Source organism: Aspergillus affinis (assembly GCF_023601865.1).
Source record: "Aspergillus affinis strain CMG 70 chromosome Unknown NODE_44_length_242547_cov_84_751050, whole genome shotgun sequence".
In the NCBI taxonomy this organism is placed as follows: Eukaryota; Fungi; Ascomycota; class Eurotiomycetes; order Eurotiales; family Aspergillaceae; genus Aspergillus; species Aspergillus affinis.
The window spans coordinates 18,684-37,433 of NW_026515825.1; the positions used below are offsets into that span (position 1 = coordinate 18,684).

An 18,750-nucleotide genomic window follows, 5' to 3' on the forward strand; every position below is an offset into this window, starting at 1 on the left:
TTCCATCGCGACTCTATCAACATTCAAGCATTCCTCCCTTCTATTTACGCTTCACACCACCCCCGCATTTCCGTGCATTCGGCTGCTCCCTCCATCCCTCACTCGCTCGGGGCTATGGATTCCCCCTCGGATTCATCCTATGCCGGCCAGAAGCGCAAAGTCGCCGACATGAGCTCCGACGAAGAGGACGAACGCCCGACCATGGGCTTTCGCGGCTTTGCGCGAGCTTCATCCCGGTCGGAATCGCCTCCCTCACGCGGCCTGGGTAGCGGTCGTCGCAAACCCTGGAACAACATGGCGCAGCCCGCGACGGGGGGCTCAAAGGGAGGCAACAACAATGGCGGCAATGGCCTGGCAGGAGGCAATTCGTTCGCCGCGCGCATGATGGCTAAAATGGGTTATGTCGAGGGACAAGGTCTGGGATCCGGTGGTCAGGGTATCGTCAATCCGATCGAAGCTCAGGCGCGTCCCACGGGTGCCGGTCTGGGCGCCGTGCAAGAGAAGACAAAGCAAGCGCGTGAGGAGGAGAAACGAGCGGCGGCCCAGCGCGGCGAAACGCTCGAGGACAGCTCCGAAGAAGAGCGAAAGAGACGGCAGAAGAAGAAGGAGCAGCGCAAACGAGAGGGCCGCAGTGCTACGGGGACCCCGGTTGTCCGCGCGAAGCCGCAATACCGCACGGCCCGGGAGATGGAGGCGGATATGGAGGGTCTAGAGGTCCCTAATGTGCTCAAGTCGTTGATCGATGCCACGGGCAAGGAACAACGGGTGATCACCTCCACGGCCGGCCTGATGACTCCGATGCCATTCGTCAATCAGGGCGAAGGCGAGGCGCTGAAAATCGCACAGCGGGCGCGCCATGACCTAGAAGCCTTTGCCGACGAATGGAAGGGACTGACGGAACGAAAGAGTTACATCGAACTAGAAGAGGCGCAGATCGTGGAACAACTCGACATGCAGCAGCTACGAGCCGACCAGCTGACAGAGCTGATCACCGCCGTCGGGGCGCTGGAGATATTCCAAGACGACAGCAACGTTCGGACCAAGTTCGATGAAGTGACTGACAAGCTCGAATCCTTGGAAATGAAATTCCGGAACGATATCCTTGAATACCGACTACCTGAGACAGCGGTCGCCGCCATCCATCCTCTCTTCCGCGAAGCCATGGAAGAATGGGAGCCTCTCAAGGAGCCCACATTCCTCGTATCACATCTCCGCCGTCTCCAACCCCTATTATCGCGAAAGAAGAGCGCCGAGGAAGGGCAACGCCAGTCTACGTCACCATACGAAACGATGATCTATACCCTATGGCTGCCCCGCGTGCGCTCAGCCCTCCTCAACGAATGGGACGTATTCGACCCGACCCCCGCCACGTCTCTCATCGTCGCATGGAAGGAGATCCTCCCGTCCTTTGTCTACGCCAACGTACTCGATCAGCTCGTCGTGCCCAAACTTACGAGCGGCATCAAGGAGTGGAAACCCCGAAGCAGCAGCCGACGGCATCCGTCGTCCTCGCAGCACAGCTCCCGGTTCCCGTGGTGGCTATTCACATGGCTCCAGTATCTTGGCGAACGACACACCGACCCCAAGCAGGCCACGGGTCTTCTCTCGGACGCCAAGAGGAAGTTCCGCGTCCTGCTGGACACCTGGGATCTCAGCCGAGGCCTAGTCAGCGGGATCGAACTATGGCGAGACGCACTGGGCTCCGAGTTCGATGTCTGCCTCCGCAACAACCTCCTCCCTCGCCTCGGCAGCCATTTGCGCGAGGACTTCGACGTCAACCCGCAAGACCAGGATCTCGCCGCGCTCGAGAACGTCCTGAAGTGGAAGGACTTCTTCAAGCCCAACGTCATGGGCCTGCTCCTCGTCGCCGAGTTCTTCCCCAAATGGCACAATATCCTCTATATCTGGCTCACCAACGACCCGAACTACGAAGAAGTCGGCGAATGGTTCTCCTGGTGGCGCACGCAGATCCCCGCCGAGATCAACGACCTGGCCATCGTCGACGACGAGTGGAAGAAGGGGCTCCAGTCGATGGACTTGGCCTCTCGCCTGGGCGACCGAGCCGCCGCCGAGCTCCCACCCCCGACCACGACGCGCCACGAGCCGGAAGAAGCGAAAGAAAAGGCCGCCCCGCGCGTGCCCGCCGAACCGCCGCGCAAACCCAAGGTCGTCGAGGAGGTCGGCTTCAAGGATATTATCGAGTCGTGGTGCGCCGAGGAAGGGCTTATCATGCTCCCGCTGCGGGAGGCACATCCGCAGAACGGCCAGCCTCTCTTCCGTATCACGGCCAGTGCGACGGGGAAGGGGGGTGTCGTGGCATTCGTCCAGGGAGATGTGGTCTGGGTGCAGAACAAGAAAGCCAAAGATATATGGGAGCCGATGGGTTTGGAAGAGAGGCTGGTGGAGAAGGCAGAAGGAAAGTAATTCCGCTCTTAGCCTTGACTTTTTACTCGGAAGGTTCGAAAACTATTTTGCTGGGTTTTTATGATATCCTATTTCGTTACTGTGTCGATACGTATATGATAGATTGCACGAAGTGTCACCGTCACCCTTATACTCCTTCAGCTCTATCCTCTTTTTCTCTTTTTCTTGCAAACGAAGGAAATGTCCTATCTTGTATACGATGGTAAGGATGGATCATGCTGTAACTGAAGAGAAGACATTAATTAAATAGCTGATAAACAACCAAAACGTAAAGTATCTACAGTCATCAATTGAGAAATCAGGAAAAAAGAAAATAGATGAGACACGAATAGAAGACAAATACAAAACAATGGCTATTTGCAACGCTGAAGTGCAGTGAAAGCGTAAGCTCCAGATGCTCCTTGAATGCATCCAGTCTGAATTTTCATGGCTTGTGACTTTTGTACTTTCGTCCTTTTCACATCATGCCGGTATGCCTCGAGGCCAAACTTCATGGACATCATTAGCAGACCATAAAAATCTCAATATATTAACTGGTCCGAGCGATATTGTTGTGCTTCTCGTTGAATGCATTGACGGCTGAAAGGAACAATATTAGCCACAGTGCATCGTAATAAAGAGCAACACCATGTTCACTTACCAACAGCAATTTGTCTGTACAGCCAATTTCGGGCACTTTCTTCCTGAACTGGGATGAAAGGCCCATTGGCACCTCCCTTGAGAATGATACTCATACCGGTGCGCTCCTTCGAGATGGTTTGGATATCGGTCAAACGAATGTCCCATTCGGTCTTGAGCTTCTTGGACCGCACAAGCATTATGCGGTCGTACGTCAACATGACCAGCATGTCTCTGCTAGGAAGTTCCAAATGGGCGATATAATCCTCGTTGAAGTACAGCCCATCGTCCGAGGTCTTGAGCCAGAACTGACCCAATGCTTCGCGCTGTGAATATGGGCGTACTATACCATCTGTTCCGATGAATCGCGTCAGACGAACGCGGTCGAGTCCCTCCGCGTCAAACACAGTCGTGGTATTGCGGACACCCTCAGCCAGATCTGTACAAATGTTAGTTATCCCATTCAAACGAAACCCTCGAGAACAACTTACTTGAGGCTAAATCAAAGGCGCCAATCGCAGGTTTTGTGGCCAAGCCTAAGACACCCTTTCCAACACCCTTGAAAAATCCTTGAAGACCTTCTTTTTCGGCGCCTTGGAGCGGATGACGTGCGAGACCTCCGATACCACTCGCCAAGCTGTTCGCAAATGCATTGCCACCCGCGGTGATACCATAGAGTGCATGCTTGGGTCGGTTTCGAGATTTCGACATCCGTCGTTGGTCTTGGAACTCCTTGTCCAGAGTGGCGGCAGCAAGACCCTTCGACATACTTCCAGTAAGCTTGGCCATACTGTCCGAGAAACCAAAGACCGATTTCTTCACAAAACTTGTAGCTCCTTTGGCAATCCCGATGCCAAGCTCTTGAGGTCTGTCGGTCATGACCAATCCCTGGTACGGTTCATAGAAGATTGCAGCAACTCCGGAACTGACATTGTTGAACAGACCGACCGGGTTACCGAGGAAATCAGCAGATCCAAGAACAATATGGACTTGACGGAGGAATTCTTGGGTATAGTGTCTTTGAATATTGCTCACAAGCACACCAAGAGAGACGCGAGCATTTTCCAGCATCAGGGCATTGAGTCGGACGGGTGCGTCGTTGACATTGCCCATTGACATGGTCATGACATTGACGAAGAACATCAGGGGATTGGAGGGCTGCATTGTGTCTTCGGCATTGATGCGCTCGGTCCGCATAAAGGAGATGTCGACCTGCATTGGCTGCAAATGTAGCAGCTCAAAATACACATCCTGGCCAGCACCTTCGCCAGTCGGCTCCGGGATTTGGAGATTCTCGTCACAAAGCTGACCCTCGTGTTCTTCGGACCACGAGGCACCAGGGACCTTCGCGAAATCGAGCATAGCAAAGACGAAGTCTTCATCCAGTTCTAATGTCATCTGCTGCAGCAGTATCGTGGCATATTTGATGTAAAGCACACCGTAAGAATCGTCCTTCACGCGTGTAACCATGGCATGGAAGATCGGGTGTGCCTCCATCTCCTTGCCGGTCTTTGGGACCACACTGGGGTACAACAAGATTGGGAAGATACCTCCATAGAGCTGATTGTCGATTTGGATCCACTTTATGGTCGTGTTCAAAGTCTGGTAAAGTCGCGATTCCCTGTACTTGATCTCAATGTCGCGGAAGGTCATATACAGCAGCTCTTTCAGATTTTGGTTGATCAACGATATGCCAATTCCTCCGAGACGGAGCTGAGCTTTGAAATTGACATCAGAGTCCAGTTCTTTAACCTCAAACCCGGTGCTTAAACTGGACTGAGAAGCCTGTCCCCTCTGCTGCCGATACATACTCTTCGAAGGCTTGAAATTGGACAAGACCAAAGTTTGGGTGGGACCCTCGGCAGTAATATTGATATCAATGATCTTCTGAGTTTCCCCATGCTGGGTGGGAGGAATCCTCATCGGAATCAAATTGCCAATCTCCGCGAGCTTGATACGTCGTTCTTTGCCCTTGCCGGTCAACACAAGAGTTTTGTTCTTTGTAGCTGGGTAATCCCACGCATAGGGCATAATACTGCGCGGAGGAAGACGGTAACGGATTGGCCGCCAGTCACTCGTCCTGTCAACTTCATCATCTTCAATGTTGGGGTTCGCTTGGAAGAAGATGAATTCCATGTCACTCTCATTTCGCATTGAGAACGGCCAGTTGCGATTTTCAAAACTGAAACCAATGAAGAGGGTTGCATTCTCCATAATGGTGTCAACCTTAATCAGTCTTTGGCGTTGGTTTGTTTTCGCAAGCTTCACGTGCACAGTTCCTATGTCTGCGATGTTGAAAGGTGACGACCACTGGTTGTTGACTCCTGGGAAGCAAAGACAAAGCTGTTTCTCTGCGACCTGACGCAAAAAGTGAAGGGGAATAAGATCGCCTGCTTTAATGCTGAGGACGTTGGAAGAACCAGGCTCTCGAACCAGTAATTCTTCGTTAAGTTTGTTCTTCAGAATAAAACGAGGCGTGATGGTAACGACCTTGGTCATCTTGTATTTACCTTCACCTTCGGCGACAGACACACCTGAGTGGAATTCAGATCTGCCATTCCGGTCTGGGAGAACGACCTCAAATGTACTTCCGATAGCTTCGAAACTTTGAGGCTTGCTCCAAGCAGATTCGCCTATCCTCAACATAGATCGGTTTTTGGTGTCACCGGTTGGGTAGGAGTACATGTACGGAAGGGCACGACCGCCGGTCCTGGGATCAGCCCTCAGACCTTGTCCGGCTGCTGACCGAGCAGACTGCAAGAAAGCCTTGCTCTGTATCTCCATCGGAAGACCTGTCTTGTTCAGAATGAGGTATGGACTGTAGATCGACACCTTGAATGCGCCTCCACTCTCGGGCACATTGTAGTAATGTAGCTTCAGTTTTAGCTGGATGCCTCTCTCATCCTTCAGAGAGAGCACGTGTTCTCTCCTAAAATCCTGCGCGTTTCCGTTGATGATGGCAAAATCACTCTGTTTGAAGACAGTATCTTGCATATCAATGCTGAGAAGAAGCAAGTGAGATAGCTCGACGACATGTACGGGGCTGACGCCTCCCTTTCGCAAGAAGTTGGTCCAGTCCTTTCTCGTGTTCTTGTCATAGATGCGGTACTTGAAATCGTAGGGAAGGAGGTTTTGAATTTCAACGGGGGCAAAAATTCGAATCCGCATGTAAGGATAGTGGCCTGCTAGGGAGTCCCGGGCATTGTATGTAGCATTCATCTGGAAGTAGAACGGCGGGGCTTGTTGTCCACTCTCGCTGACGCACTTGATTGTCCGAGTGGGCCGGCGTATGAGATCTTTCCAATGCAACTGTTCATTGGACCAGTCATAACCAAAGCCTTGATCAGGTCGCACAACAAGTGAGTGCATATACGCTGCCCCAACAGGCGCCGGTCGAGCATCGCCAGGCAGAATCTTCTCGATTTTCAGGAGATGGCCGTCATTTGGACTAAAGATGCCTAACTCGACTGGAATCTGTGTGTTGTTCTCGACGACCAGCGGTGACCGGAAGGTGATGTATTTCACGTTGTCTGTGCCGAGCTTGACTTCGACTAGAAGTCGATGGAGAACATTCTCCTTCCTGGGTTTCAAGTTGTATAGCATCTCGCCCTCCCGAACGACGGGGATCCGGCTTATGCTCTCAAACCCGCTTCCTTCCAGTTTAACGCCGACAAGTCCAGCGTGGCCTTCTGGTGCTAAGTTCTCACGCATAGCAGTTGAATCCTCGAATCTCCAAGGATATTCTTCCCCGTCTGTAAGTTTAGCAGCCGGTCCGTCTTCGTCAGCATTAACATCAGCCCAGACGTGGAGATCAAAGCCAGTGTGATTCCGGATTCTATAAGGAGCATCCGCTCCTCTTGGCTTCGAGAGAACATCCTCGTCCGTAGAAAGGAACTGGAAAGATTTGGACGCCAGTGCAATTGTGGCGGATGTAACCGTGAGCTCCATCGTTTTGTGCGAGTAGAGATCGACCGAAAATATTTCCGGGTTGACTTCCTTGGCTACATGGAAACCGAGCTGCCATGGCTCTATGAGGGGCTCCCAGGCTGACTTGGAGAAGTTATAGACGTTTACAAAAGTGTCGAAGCTAGTGTCAGCGTTCAGCGTTGACGACCAGTCACGAACATCCACTGCAAATTTCTTCACGCTCCAGTCAAGCAGCGGGAGGTCATGGAGATCGCCGATGAGAATGACTCTGATACCGTCGATCTGAGCATTCATCTCCTCTCGTTTGAGAATAGCCGATCGTGCAGGTGCCAGTCGACCATCTTGGGGATCAAGAGCACCGCGTGACCCACGATGATCCTTCGGTACAACTGCGGAAGAGGATTGTTTACCAACAGACTTCCTACGGGAAGACTTCGTACCTGCGGCCTTGCCATCTGTTATTTGCTTTGCTTCGCCACTTTCCAACTCATTTGTTCTTTGGGCCCGCATTTCAGATGCCTTGTTCACGATTTGCATAGCCATTAGAATGTCCCGAAGAGAGAGACGAAGGACCAGGGGCTCAAGGTGTACATTGATGGATGTCAAAGCAGAGCCTTTTTCTTGAGGGCGACTATCCATGGTAATTTCAAGAGTAAAATCGTCCAGAATTCGAAGCCTGCTAGTCTCAAACTTGTCCATGCGGCACAAGAACATGCCAACTTTGGTGATTTGCAAAGTCGAGACATTCTGGTGAGAGAAGAGCACCTGCTTTGTCCCAAGAACTATGGCCTCCGTGTGGGTAATGGCTGGGTTGGCAATCGTTATTACCTGCGCGTCAACAAGATTCACCTTGAATGACACGGTAGTCTGCCTAGCCGGAGTAGCATTCTCCCCGGTTGCAGGTCCAACAGAGCCATCCCTACTTTCTGCCGTGCTTGATCTGGGTTCTGATTCTTCGGTAGTCTCGCTGCCATCCTCTTCTTCCACTGACTCTTCTGAAGCGAATGCAGAGTTTGTGAAGGACTGCAGGGCAGAAAGATAATCCAGAGCAAGTATAATGCGCGGGCTGTCAATGGTCAACATGGCGATCAGATGTTTCTCCGGTCCTCCAGACATCGACACACTGGCCATAAATTGTTGCTGGACATCATTGTTTATCAATGACATGATCTTCCGGAATTTATTGGTGTCCCCATTGCGACTGTCACGAATAGAAAGGGAATGTATCAACAGCTCAGACTCCAATGATCCATCTGTCAACATGCGCAGTTTGACTCGCGTGTCGTTCAATGAGAATTTGGACAAACTAGCATCCTCCAGGCGCCCAACTGGCTCGTCGTCCTGGGACAGGATGAGCTCCAATCCAACACTATCTACTTTGAAGATCATGTCAAGTCGGACCCAGGTCTCGTCTACATTGCTCGCTTCCAATGACTGTCTCTCTTGAATCGCCCTGGACTCTGCTTCCTTGGTGGGCTCAGTTACTGAGGAAGGAAGTGCTTGCATGGCCTCGAGCTCTTGCTGCTCTGTGTCGGTTGCGAATGCACCGGGCACTGTGTTGGACAAAGCCATCAGGAATTTCAATTGTCTCTGCGAGATACGAAGGTTGATGGGAGACATTGAGCCCTCGATTTCCATATCAGGGCGTGGGTTGTCTTGCTGGTGCTCCAGGTAGCATATACTGAACTCAAGGTTGACCTTCTGAATCATCTCAAGTTCTTCCACGGCACCTTCATCGAAATGGAATTTCGACGTCAGGCGGATGTTGCGGATACCAGAAGAAATCAAATTCACGGCAGGACTGTCCTTTTCATCCTCAAGGGGGACAAAGGTATTCTTCACGTATATTTCACCAAGGTGGGCTGTCACTGTGTCACGAGGGCGGTCCTCCTTGACGACCCCTGGGAAGACTAGAATGGGTGTCATGACGACAACGTCGAAACGCATCCGCGATGCATTTTCTTGGAGTTGGTTGGCTTGGTTGGCTGCGGCCTGTCGGGCAGCATTGAAAATAGCCTGCATCTTCCCGAATTTGACCAGGAAGTTGATGATCTTTCGGTATGGCTCTTCAAGGAAATTGATTTTGATCGAGCCCGATCGGAGGAAAACCTCTGAATCATAACCAGGGTAATTCGCACTTTCCGGGTCAAAAGTCTCATATTTGAAATCGGCGAAATTATCCCCCTCAATGGTCAGAAGTCTCCGGAGATCAGACGTCTCTGACGCTCCGGTATTGACATCATCCACCAAGGTCAAGCTTCCGATTCGAGATTGTATGAGCATGGTTTTGCCCACAAGGAATATCCCTACGTCAGCAGTGTTGAGACTCAGAGTCGCAAGCCTGACACCGTCATTGTTGAGTACGAGAGCAATACTCTTGAGATCAGCTTTTATGCGAATCTTTCCAGACTGCTGAGGTTTTTGGTCCTCATCGTCTGTGCCCTGGATAGTTCGGTCTGACTGTTGGTTCCCGTTGTTGCTGGATTGCTCTGGATTTGTGAAGGTGAGAAGGATGAAGTCCAGGAGGGTGAGGAGCGTCCTTCTAGTAACGACGAGGTTGATAGTCGAGACCGAAACATCAAGATTCATTGCGACGCCCTCGTATGTTGACTCAAATTCAGGAGACTCTGGATTGACTCGGACAAATTTAAGATAGAACAGATCTTTATCCTCGTCCGCATCAAATCCCTTCGACGAGATGATCCTCTTGAATTCGGGCAAGGGATTATCCTCAATGTGATCATCGACGCTCAAAGATTTAAGGACTATCTCTGCCACCATATCAAATGGTCGCATATAATAGTCTAATGCGAATCCTTCAGCAACCAATTCGGCCAGTAGATGATCACGGAGCTGATCATTAGGATCCGAGCGGAACAATGAACCACGTAGACGACCAACGGTAAACTTGAATTCGAAATCCCGGCGATGAATGTTGGTCGGCTTATCAACGCTCTGATTTGTTTGCTCGGGATCTGATTCGTCATCGGAATCTTCGTCAACGACAGGGAGTTCCCTCAAGCTGGGCGGTTTGAATGACGAGGATCTTGCTCTGTTGCCGGCGAAGGTAGACTCATCGCTCTTCTTCTTCGATGGCGGTGCGGAGGAGTCGGTTTCAGAAAATCGCGGAATTGCGATATCGATCAACTTCATCAATCCCTTATACTTGGTATCGGAAATTGACGCGTGCAATTCGGGAAGATGACCGGATATTCTGGTCCGGGTGAGCTCTGTAACCTTCGGAACGATGCACATCTCCAGCACAAAATCCACGTTAATACGATCGATGATATGCAGGTTACTGGACGCGACATTAGAATTAAGCTGTGACTTGGTGGTCTCGATGCCCGGGCCAATGAGGACTTGTGTCGAGTCAAGCTTGATCAAAAATCTGTCGTATAGAAGATGCTCCAGCTCCTTGTAATCGCCTTCGTCATACTGGCGTTTTTGTTTGGACTGGAGATCTCTCATCGTCTGTCGGTCGACCAGCTCGCTGTTGACACTCACATGACCAGCGTCGAGAATCAAGCATAAAGAGCTTTCTTTTGTGATGCTCTCGGGCACAATGAACAAGGGTGCATGGATATCAAACTGCGCATCCACTTTCTTGTGTTCCTCCAAGGCAAACTCCAAGCCAGCTCGGGTCTGCTGCCGGATTCCCTCCACAGTCGCGCCTGCCGAATCCAAAAGAGCTCCAATAGATTCCATGTGTCGCTCTGGAGGCTCAAAGAACTTGACAACCTCGACCAAGAATTTGGGATTGTAGATGACCTCGATACTCTTTAGTTTGACCTTGACCACGGAGTCGGCATCGCTTTCAAGGGGGTTCTTCTCGAGCTGAAGGTGGAATAAGCTGTCCTCATCCTCAACTATGTCGTCACCGACTTCAGCATCTAGTTCCGCGTTGTCTGAGATTTGCGACAGGCGATTCTTAGGCTCTGGGAGAGAATCCTTCACTTTCACGATCTGAGGGAACAGACTCCCTTCCGTGGTTCCGTCGTAAACTCTCAGCCCTCCGAGATCCAGATCGACAAAGAAGGAGTCTGACCGCTGCAATGCCTTGGCACGGAAATTATCAAACACCAGCTTCATGATTTCATTTGCTGCCCCATGGGGATCACGTTTCAAAGTAAAGCTTCCCGCTCTGAGAGCCGAATTAATCTGCAATTTGACCCATTCCCGGGGAACTTCGACGCTCTCGGCAATTGCTTTCTTCTCGTCCCAGTCAATGGCATTGTAAAGCTCCTGGCGTTGCTCTTCGGTCATCGATGCCTCCTCGGATTCTTCTTGTTTACTACCCCAGAACCACTCCCCCCAGGTCTGCTGTCGTGCAGGCTTTTTCACGCCTACATTCTCCTTTCGAAGTTGGTTTCTTGCCAGTGATCTCCAGAACCGGATATCCTCATAGCTGAGCTTTCTCTGCAGCCTATCAAACTCTTCGGCGTCTTCTCCATACAAAGTCTCCTCGCGCTTTTTCTTCTTGAAGAGGTCAATGTACGCGATTCGGTCGTCCCTTCGTTCTTTGATGTAATCCCAGGTCCAACGCCGATTTCGATCGTGGATCTTGCTAAGCACAGCTTCGCCAGCAAATCTGAACCAAGCGCGAGGGTCTTCCTTGGGGCTAGACTTCGGTTGGAATTTCTTGTACTCCTGATGCCGGATAAAGTAGTGGAAAAGGTCCACAAGCATCAGCGCATCTCGGTACTGGTTGTCATCCAAAACGAAGCTAAGCTCGTCAAACAACAACCGGGTCTTGAGGGCTGGCCGGTCATGCTGTCCGGATTTATCCAACTCCAATCCAGCACGGCCACTCACGGGGCGAAGCATGTATTGACTATGCTCTTCGTCAATGCCCGACCGCAATCGCTCCATCAGTTCCGCGTGGCTGGTGCCCTGGGCTTCTGCGCCGATGTCTGAACCTCGGCCTGTACCCAAAAGCTCTGCATCCGTATTCCAGTAGGCTGAAAGGGCACCCAGGATTGCCAATTTATGCGTTGTTTCCGAGGTTGACTGGATGAACGTGGGGTTCCATTCGGAATCGGTGCTGACTGCACTAAGTTCCTTCAGCGTGATACCGACGGCGAACGGGTGGCCAGGCGATGCAATCGAGTCCTCGTAACGGAAGTGTACATTCTTAATAGAGATCTGAAGGTTGTCGACGACTGCCGTGATAAGACTCTGCGTGAAACTTTGGTTTCGGCGCTGTTCTTCCTGGCTCATGCCCTCCGAGTTTCGTTCCTTCAAGATTTCCGCGCTATCGATTTTATCCATCTTCAAATTCTGTTCTCTCCGCTCTTCCTCCTCGGGATCGTAGTCCGCATCTTCCTTCGGGGCGGCGAGGAGGAATACATCTTCGATATCGACTCTGACCGGCTTCCCTCTAAGGTTGGACCAGGGGATCGACAGGGTGAGCTCGCCGAGGTGGCCTTCGACGACATTGAGGGGCAGATGCAGTTGATCGAGGGCTTCTCGCCGCAGTTCCAAGTTGCGGAGTTTCACATCGCCAGACCAGATACCGATATTTAGCTGCGTGGCGTCGAAGTTCTTGACGTAGATGCCCAAGAAGCGGTTAAGCAAGTTGGCGACCACCCCCTCCAACATGGTTGCGGTATGCGGCTATAGGGGTAGACTGCGATAGAAAGAGATGAGGTGTCTTAAGAAGGACAGGCGATTGAGATCCAATCACGCCAGCCTGGTTGGGGAATCAAACGTCAGCATGAGGGGAACAGAGGTGACCAAGGTTGGGCAATTGAACAGGCAGACACAGAGCCCAAGCGGGGAATCAAGGAAAGAGGGAAAGTACGGCCTTGCCACAGACACGCGCGCGAGCTCTAGTTACACTCGCAAAATGCAGAAACCATAGCCATCCAGGATATTAACCAAGCCAAGCGTGCACGTTATACGGATGCGGGTCGGGCTGGGGCGAGACGGGATGGAATGGCGGTTTGACCAGCAGGAAAGGTGGGGAAAACACGAGAGAGTTGAGGGAGATATGCCGGAGACGGGTGACGGCGAGTATGCAGCAAATATGGGTGGCACGAGGAATGTCAGGAGTAGAGAGATGAGGATGGGGAGAAGAAGCAAACGGAGCCGAGAGACCAGGTCTACTAGGTCTAACTACTTCCTGCCTACAGCCGTACCTGGGGAAAACATGCGCTGGGCTAACGAAACAACAAAAGGGGGGGCTGCGTAACCCGCCCAGGCAGTGACGTCGCTCCTTCCCAATTCCTCTCTCCGCCTGAGGCACTGCGGCTGCATCCAGTTAGCCGTCTAGGGCTCCAGCCCTGCCGGCTGAGTCACCCGCCGTGCGGGCGGGTGGGTGCCTGAGGCGGCACGTCCGATGACACCTGCGGGAGTGGCGTCTGCGGTGCGCCCGAGCCCGATCATTACCGCACCTCAGCATAATATCACCTCACTCATTCGTTGTCTCCAGGAATCAGTTGTCTCCTCGGCCTGCCATCTCCACTCCCACGAGTCCAACTCGACCAACTCCTGGGTGAATACCCTCATCTCCACTCTTACTCTTCGTTTCCATCTTTTTTCCAGCTCAATTGGGTGAGTGGTCGTCCGTCTACCGGCTATCCGAGCTTTCCAGCCATCGCTTTGCTAACCCGAGATCGGGAGAAAAATTAGCTGTCCCTCGTCGACAATGTTGTACAGAACCACTGCTGCCCGCTCTGCCCTTCGGGCTCTCTCCAACACCAATGCCTCGGTCGCCCGCTCGAGCTTCGCCAGCAACGTTTTCAAGGCTCCCTTGACTTCCGCCGCTCGCTTTCCCGCTCGTCCGACCTCGTCTCCCAGCCTTGCTCTGGCTGCTCGCAAGCCCGTCACCACCGCGCTTGTCCGATATGCCTCCTCTTCGTCCAAGGTGAGAAGGGCATCGTTGTCAGGAGCTATGCAGAACGTCAATTGCTAATCTCATCCGAACAGGACGCCCACGGCGAGGAAGAGCCTGACATGATGGCCGGTATCAAGGGTGATGCGGTATGTATCCATTGAATTGTTTTTACTCGTCGCATGCGGTCCCTCCTATCGGGTTATCTACGCGTCGGCATATTCCCAAATGCTCGATCAGCTCACATTCCCGATTCTTTCACAGAAAGTGATCAAGGACACCTTCAGTCTTGCGGATGTCCCCAAGGAGGCTCTGTACCTCGGTATGGCCGGTGTCATTCCTTACCTCGCTACTTCGATGGAGACCGTCTACCTCTCGTACGAGATCGGCCGAAACGCTGCTGGTGGCGATGGCCTCATCTTCTCCGGTCAGACTGCCGAGCTCCTGCTCCACATGATTGAGCCCATCCAGGTCGGATACGGTGCTGTGGTAAGTAGATACCTTGCCGTTGGTCCATTCAAGAATTAAGCTGACCGGGAGCGATGACAGATCCTCTCTTTCCTGGGTGCCATCCACTGGGGTCTTGAGTGGGCCGGCTACGGCGGAAAGTACGGCTACAAGCGTTATGCGGCCGGTGTTGTCGCGCCTGCCGTTGCTTGGCCGACTCTGCTCTTCCCCACCGAGTACGCTTTGATCAGCCAGTTCCTCGCTTTCACCTTCCTGTACTATAACGACGCTCGCGCCGCTGCCCACGGCCGTGCTCCCCACTGGTACGGCATGTACCGTTTCGTCCTGACCTTCATCGTCGGTGCCAGTATCGTGGCCACCCTGGTCGGCCGTGAGCAGATTGCCAACACCATCACCTCGGAGCACAGCATCACTGACAAGATCAACGCTCTGCTCTTCCTCAAGAAGAAGGAGCAGGAGGAGCTCGAGGCCCGCCGCAAGGCCGAGGCCGAGGAGTCTGAGTAAAGGAATCAACGTTAATTGAACTTCTTTATATCAAAAACAGACCCTCTAATCCTGTGATTGTATAAGCATGTGCATAGTTTGAATTCGACGGAGTGGCCCGAGAGAGAAAGCAAAGCCGCGTCTCAGACCTTGCCTGCGGCAAGACCCGTGTGACAGTAAAGCAAAAGGTGTGATCTTATATCATTGTTTCCGATTTTGATTTTTTTTATTTTATTTTATGTTGGGTTGAGTTACTTGTAGATTACATGTGGAATCAACGAATCAGCGGACGCTGGGAATTTTCATTTGTTTTAGTTTGTTTGAACTGGTTATGTTGGACTGTGGTAGTTGTGCCACGCGAGACGTAGAGACGGGAAACTAGAAACAAAGATACTCCGAACTCATCTCCATCAAACAGTATCGAATCAGGTTTGGGGTTGGCAGAATGACAAAGGACTACCTTAACCTACCTAGGCAGTGCCGTATCACAGTCGTCCGCGCTCGTTCCCATCATCATCATCGTCATCGAGAACATTGAACTCCCCCTACTCCATATCCAGTAAACCGTATCTCCCCACGGGACTCCGGATATGTCAGGAATCCCTGATCATAAGCGATTAGTCCCTTGGCAAGCATTCCTGAAGTCAGGTCGGATATCCAAACAGACATCGATATTGATATCGATACCAAGGCCCAGCCTTACTAGTGACCACTAGACAAAGTAACTCCGGGCCATGGCAGACCAGGATCGCACGACCCAAGAACCAAATGCGGGGTTTTGACACCCCAGGCAGGACTTGAACCCGGGGGGAAGGATGGAAGTGTCGGCAAGACCAGAACCAGACAGGACAATGGACATTACAATTCCTGCCTGTCTACGGGAGTGCCTAACCTAGAAAACGCCCAGGATCCAGCGGCATTGCAAGCGAGCGACTCATTCAAGGAAAGTCAGACGAGGACAGCGAGCTCCCTGTCAGGACCAAAACGGTGCAATCCATCAAATCTGTTACTAATATTAATTGTGCTAATGTACTGTAGGGTGCTAAGTATGTCGCTATGAATGTATGCACATGCACAAATTAGCCCAGTCCTCGTGGTGCCCAAGAGATGAGTAGATAGACAACCAGGTAACCAAGTCGGCAGATGACATGACAATTACAATGCCAAACGTGCGACGATGCCACACAGACAGACAGACAGAAGCATAAGCAGACCGACCCAGAACACAACGCAGTGCCGACTTACTTGTCTGCCACGAAAGGCGCAGATCGCAGCAACAGGCCGGCAATGACGACTGGGCCCGGGATGCAAACAGGTTTGGGAAGGAAGTCCCGGGAAGGTATCGGCCCGCATTCTAAACCAACCTTTGACCGGATCTCACCGTTGGTCATTTGATGGGATCCTTAGATTGGTAGGGTTCTCATTCCGTGGTCTCCGGTCTCCGTAGCTTTGCAATTCCCTCGTTCTTGGCAGGTCGGAGGACAACGCATGCACGGCATATGTACTGTGTCAGTGCCCAGTGGTCTAGTAGGCAGGCATTGCATCAGAACCCGGATCTATCGGTCCATATTTCGTTTTTTTTTTTTTTATGTTCGCAATGGAAATATGCCAGTACTCCATATACCGCTATATCCTACAGGGCTCTAGACCTGCCACATTTTTTTAACCTAGGATATAAATAAATAAAGTACAAATTTGCGGTGGGAGGATCGACTCCGGGTTTGTTGCATGCTCTGATGATCCGTCCGTCCAGCCAATTAGGGCCAATGCATCACAGGTCAATGCTGATAATTGAGTGGGAATGGAGGCTCCGTATGATTCAAGTTGATTATCTTGACGCTTGGGAACTGCCGAAATGAAATGAAACGAAGACTACCCGCCCGAACCTCTTCTACACCATACTCCGTAGTCCGTACTCTGTAGGTCGATCATGTTCTTGCAGGGCCAGCAAAGCTACGTAAGTTAGGTTTGCCCGACAAGCAGGTCTGGTCGTCAACGTCACTATCCGCTCTGAGGTGGCGAGTGGTGGGCCTCGGGTGGGATCTTCTTCTTACTGGAATACGTGGGCAGGACTTGGGATACATAATCATGACATCGACACCTGGGCAGCCGGGCAGAGTGCGGGTTTAGAGGACTAATAAGATACGATGAATCAATGAGCTTTGCAAGGAATACCCGTATCGACTAACTACACCGTACGGCGTATGCGAGAACGACGGGGTCGAAAGTCGACAGGCGAAAGAAAGTACTCAGTGGTAGTCGTACAGCGTAGTTGGGCAGTCACCCAGTCTAATTAGGAATAAATCCGTAGTCTAAAATGTGCTTATTCTTTAGCTCTCCTTGATTCATTCGTCCGAAACACGGACGTTGATGTTCAAAAAAAAAAAGCAAAAGAAAATTTTTTAAATCAGATATAATAAATTTTAATAAACATTAAGCAACCCCGGGTCAGCGTCGAGACCCTTCTGCCGGTCGGCACAATTGATCCCGTGGCCCAGGGTAACTAAAGGAGGGGCCAAGCCGACCCGACTATCCGGAGGGTCGAATTTCTCCGTAAATCACATCCCCGAATTGATGACTTGTTTGCCCTGCCGGCTTCGCTAGTGCCGTCCCATCCTGGTTGGAACGCGTGCCAAAAGGATGTGATCAAGGAATCGGTGACAAGGGTATAGCAGAGTACTTATATACATACATACACCTTATACAAATATATTACCAAGTTGACGATTGTACGGAGTACCCGGATTCGAATTCTAGGTACACATTCCTTCCATGAATTGTGGACTTAGCAGATACTAAAAAACTAGTACGGAGCAGGTGAATTAATATTATCATAATATTACTATCGGAGTACTATTGTATATTACTGAGCAGTTTCGTAGGGGGGCCCCGTCTCGTTTAAAAAAGAAAATATAGTTCTGACATTACTAATGGGTGGTCCGGTTCCCACTCGGGAGGTCATGAGCACGCGCAAAAAAAAGAGGGAAAAGAGGGAAAAGAAAAAAAAAGAAACAAAAAAATGGGTCATGGAAATAAGATAAAATAAACTAACGACGATAACGGTAGAATTGAAAAGGAGAGAGAGAGGAAGGGGCCCCGAATTCCAGCGACGACCCTGGAACAACCGGAGAGAGAAGAAGCTAGAACGTCCAAATGATCAAGAAAAAAAAGATCCAGGGGTAGAAAGGGCCGGTCTAGATCGCCGAAGGAGCGTTAAAAAGGAATAGCAGGAGAAAATTGCACCGTGTCATGTGCTCGATCGACGAGAACCAACGGGCCCGCAGAGCCCCTCTCTTGCGCGTTTTGTCTTCAATCCTACCTACCTTGGCAGGGATATGATCTGGTTTATTTAGGATTATTCTTCCCTCCGTTGTTCAGGAGACGGTGGTTGGGCTTCCATAGAGATTCGATTTCCAGATCGACATCTATTCTGCAGGTAGGTATGTCTGGTCGTGGAATGGATCAATGGATCAGGCATAGATGCACATCGCTCTGCATTATCGATTAGGAATTTGGGAGCCCGTTGTTCCCTGGATTTACTTTGTTGGGGTTTCCCCCTTCTTCATACTGCCTCCATCAGACCTCTTGCATATTCTTTTGGAGGGGATTCGTTGTCAACCCAGAGATTGACGAGCCCGATTAAGACCTCGGAGGATGAGGGAGGGGGGGAGGAAAGAGAGATATTTTCTTTTATTTTGATATTTCTTTTCTTATTTAGTGACAATTATATTGTTACTAGGATTGCTTATCTCAACACCCACGGGAGGGTATGAGTGGTCGACCAGACCGGGTAAAGCTGTTTTCGGGGGGGGGGTTTGTTCTAGGCACCGCGACTAGTTCCGGGTGGAGATGCAGATAGAGAAAACCATGGAATCGACCTGCGATGGGTCCGTGATCGATGTCATGTGGCAGTTCAGCACCTACTATTCTTAGTCGCGCTCCTCGAGCTCTTGGCTGCGATGATCGGAAGCCCTGCCGGACATACCCTCCTTTAC

General features: G+C 51.2%; 3 protein-coding genes across 3 annotated transcripts; 2 read left to right on the forward strand and 1 right to left on the reverse strand.

Annotated features, from left to right (window-relative positions):
* Positions 1-114: 114 nt before the first annotated feature.
* On the forward strand, positions 115-2,424 carry KD926_007484 (putative G-patch domain protein (TFIP11); the record flags this gene model as incomplete). The annotated part of the gene is made up of 1 exon (XM_053100343.1): positions 115-2,424. One exon carries the CDS (start codon positions 115-117, stop codon positions 2,422-2,424), a length of 2,310 nt encoding a protein of 769 aa, XP_052955925.1.
* A 529-nt stretch (positions 2,425-2,953) lies between these two features.
* KD926_007485 (membrane morphogenesis protein VPS13) lies at positions 2,954-12,570 on the reverse strand (the record flags this gene model as incomplete). Its single annotated transcript, XM_053100344.1, has 3 exons — positions 2,954-3,003; positions 3,065-3,481; positions 3,534-12,570. The coding sequence occupies 3 exons, from the start codon at positions 12,568-12,570 to the stop codon at positions 2,954-2,956; spliced, it is 9,504 nt and encodes a 3,167-aa protein (XP_052955926.1).
* A 1,048-nt stretch (positions 12,571-13,618) lies between these two features.
* Positions 13,619-14,776, forward strand: KD926_007486 (DUF3429 domain-containing protein; the record flags this gene model as incomplete). The annotated part of the gene is made up of 4 exons (XM_053100345.1): positions 13,619-13,837; positions 13,900-13,953; positions 14,069-14,293; positions 14,354-14,776. The coding sequence occupies 4 exons, from the start codon at positions 13,619-13,621 to the stop codon at positions 14,774-14,776; spliced, it is 921 nt and encodes a 306-aa protein (XP_052955927.1).
* Positions 14,777-18,750: the final 3,974 nt, after the last annotated feature.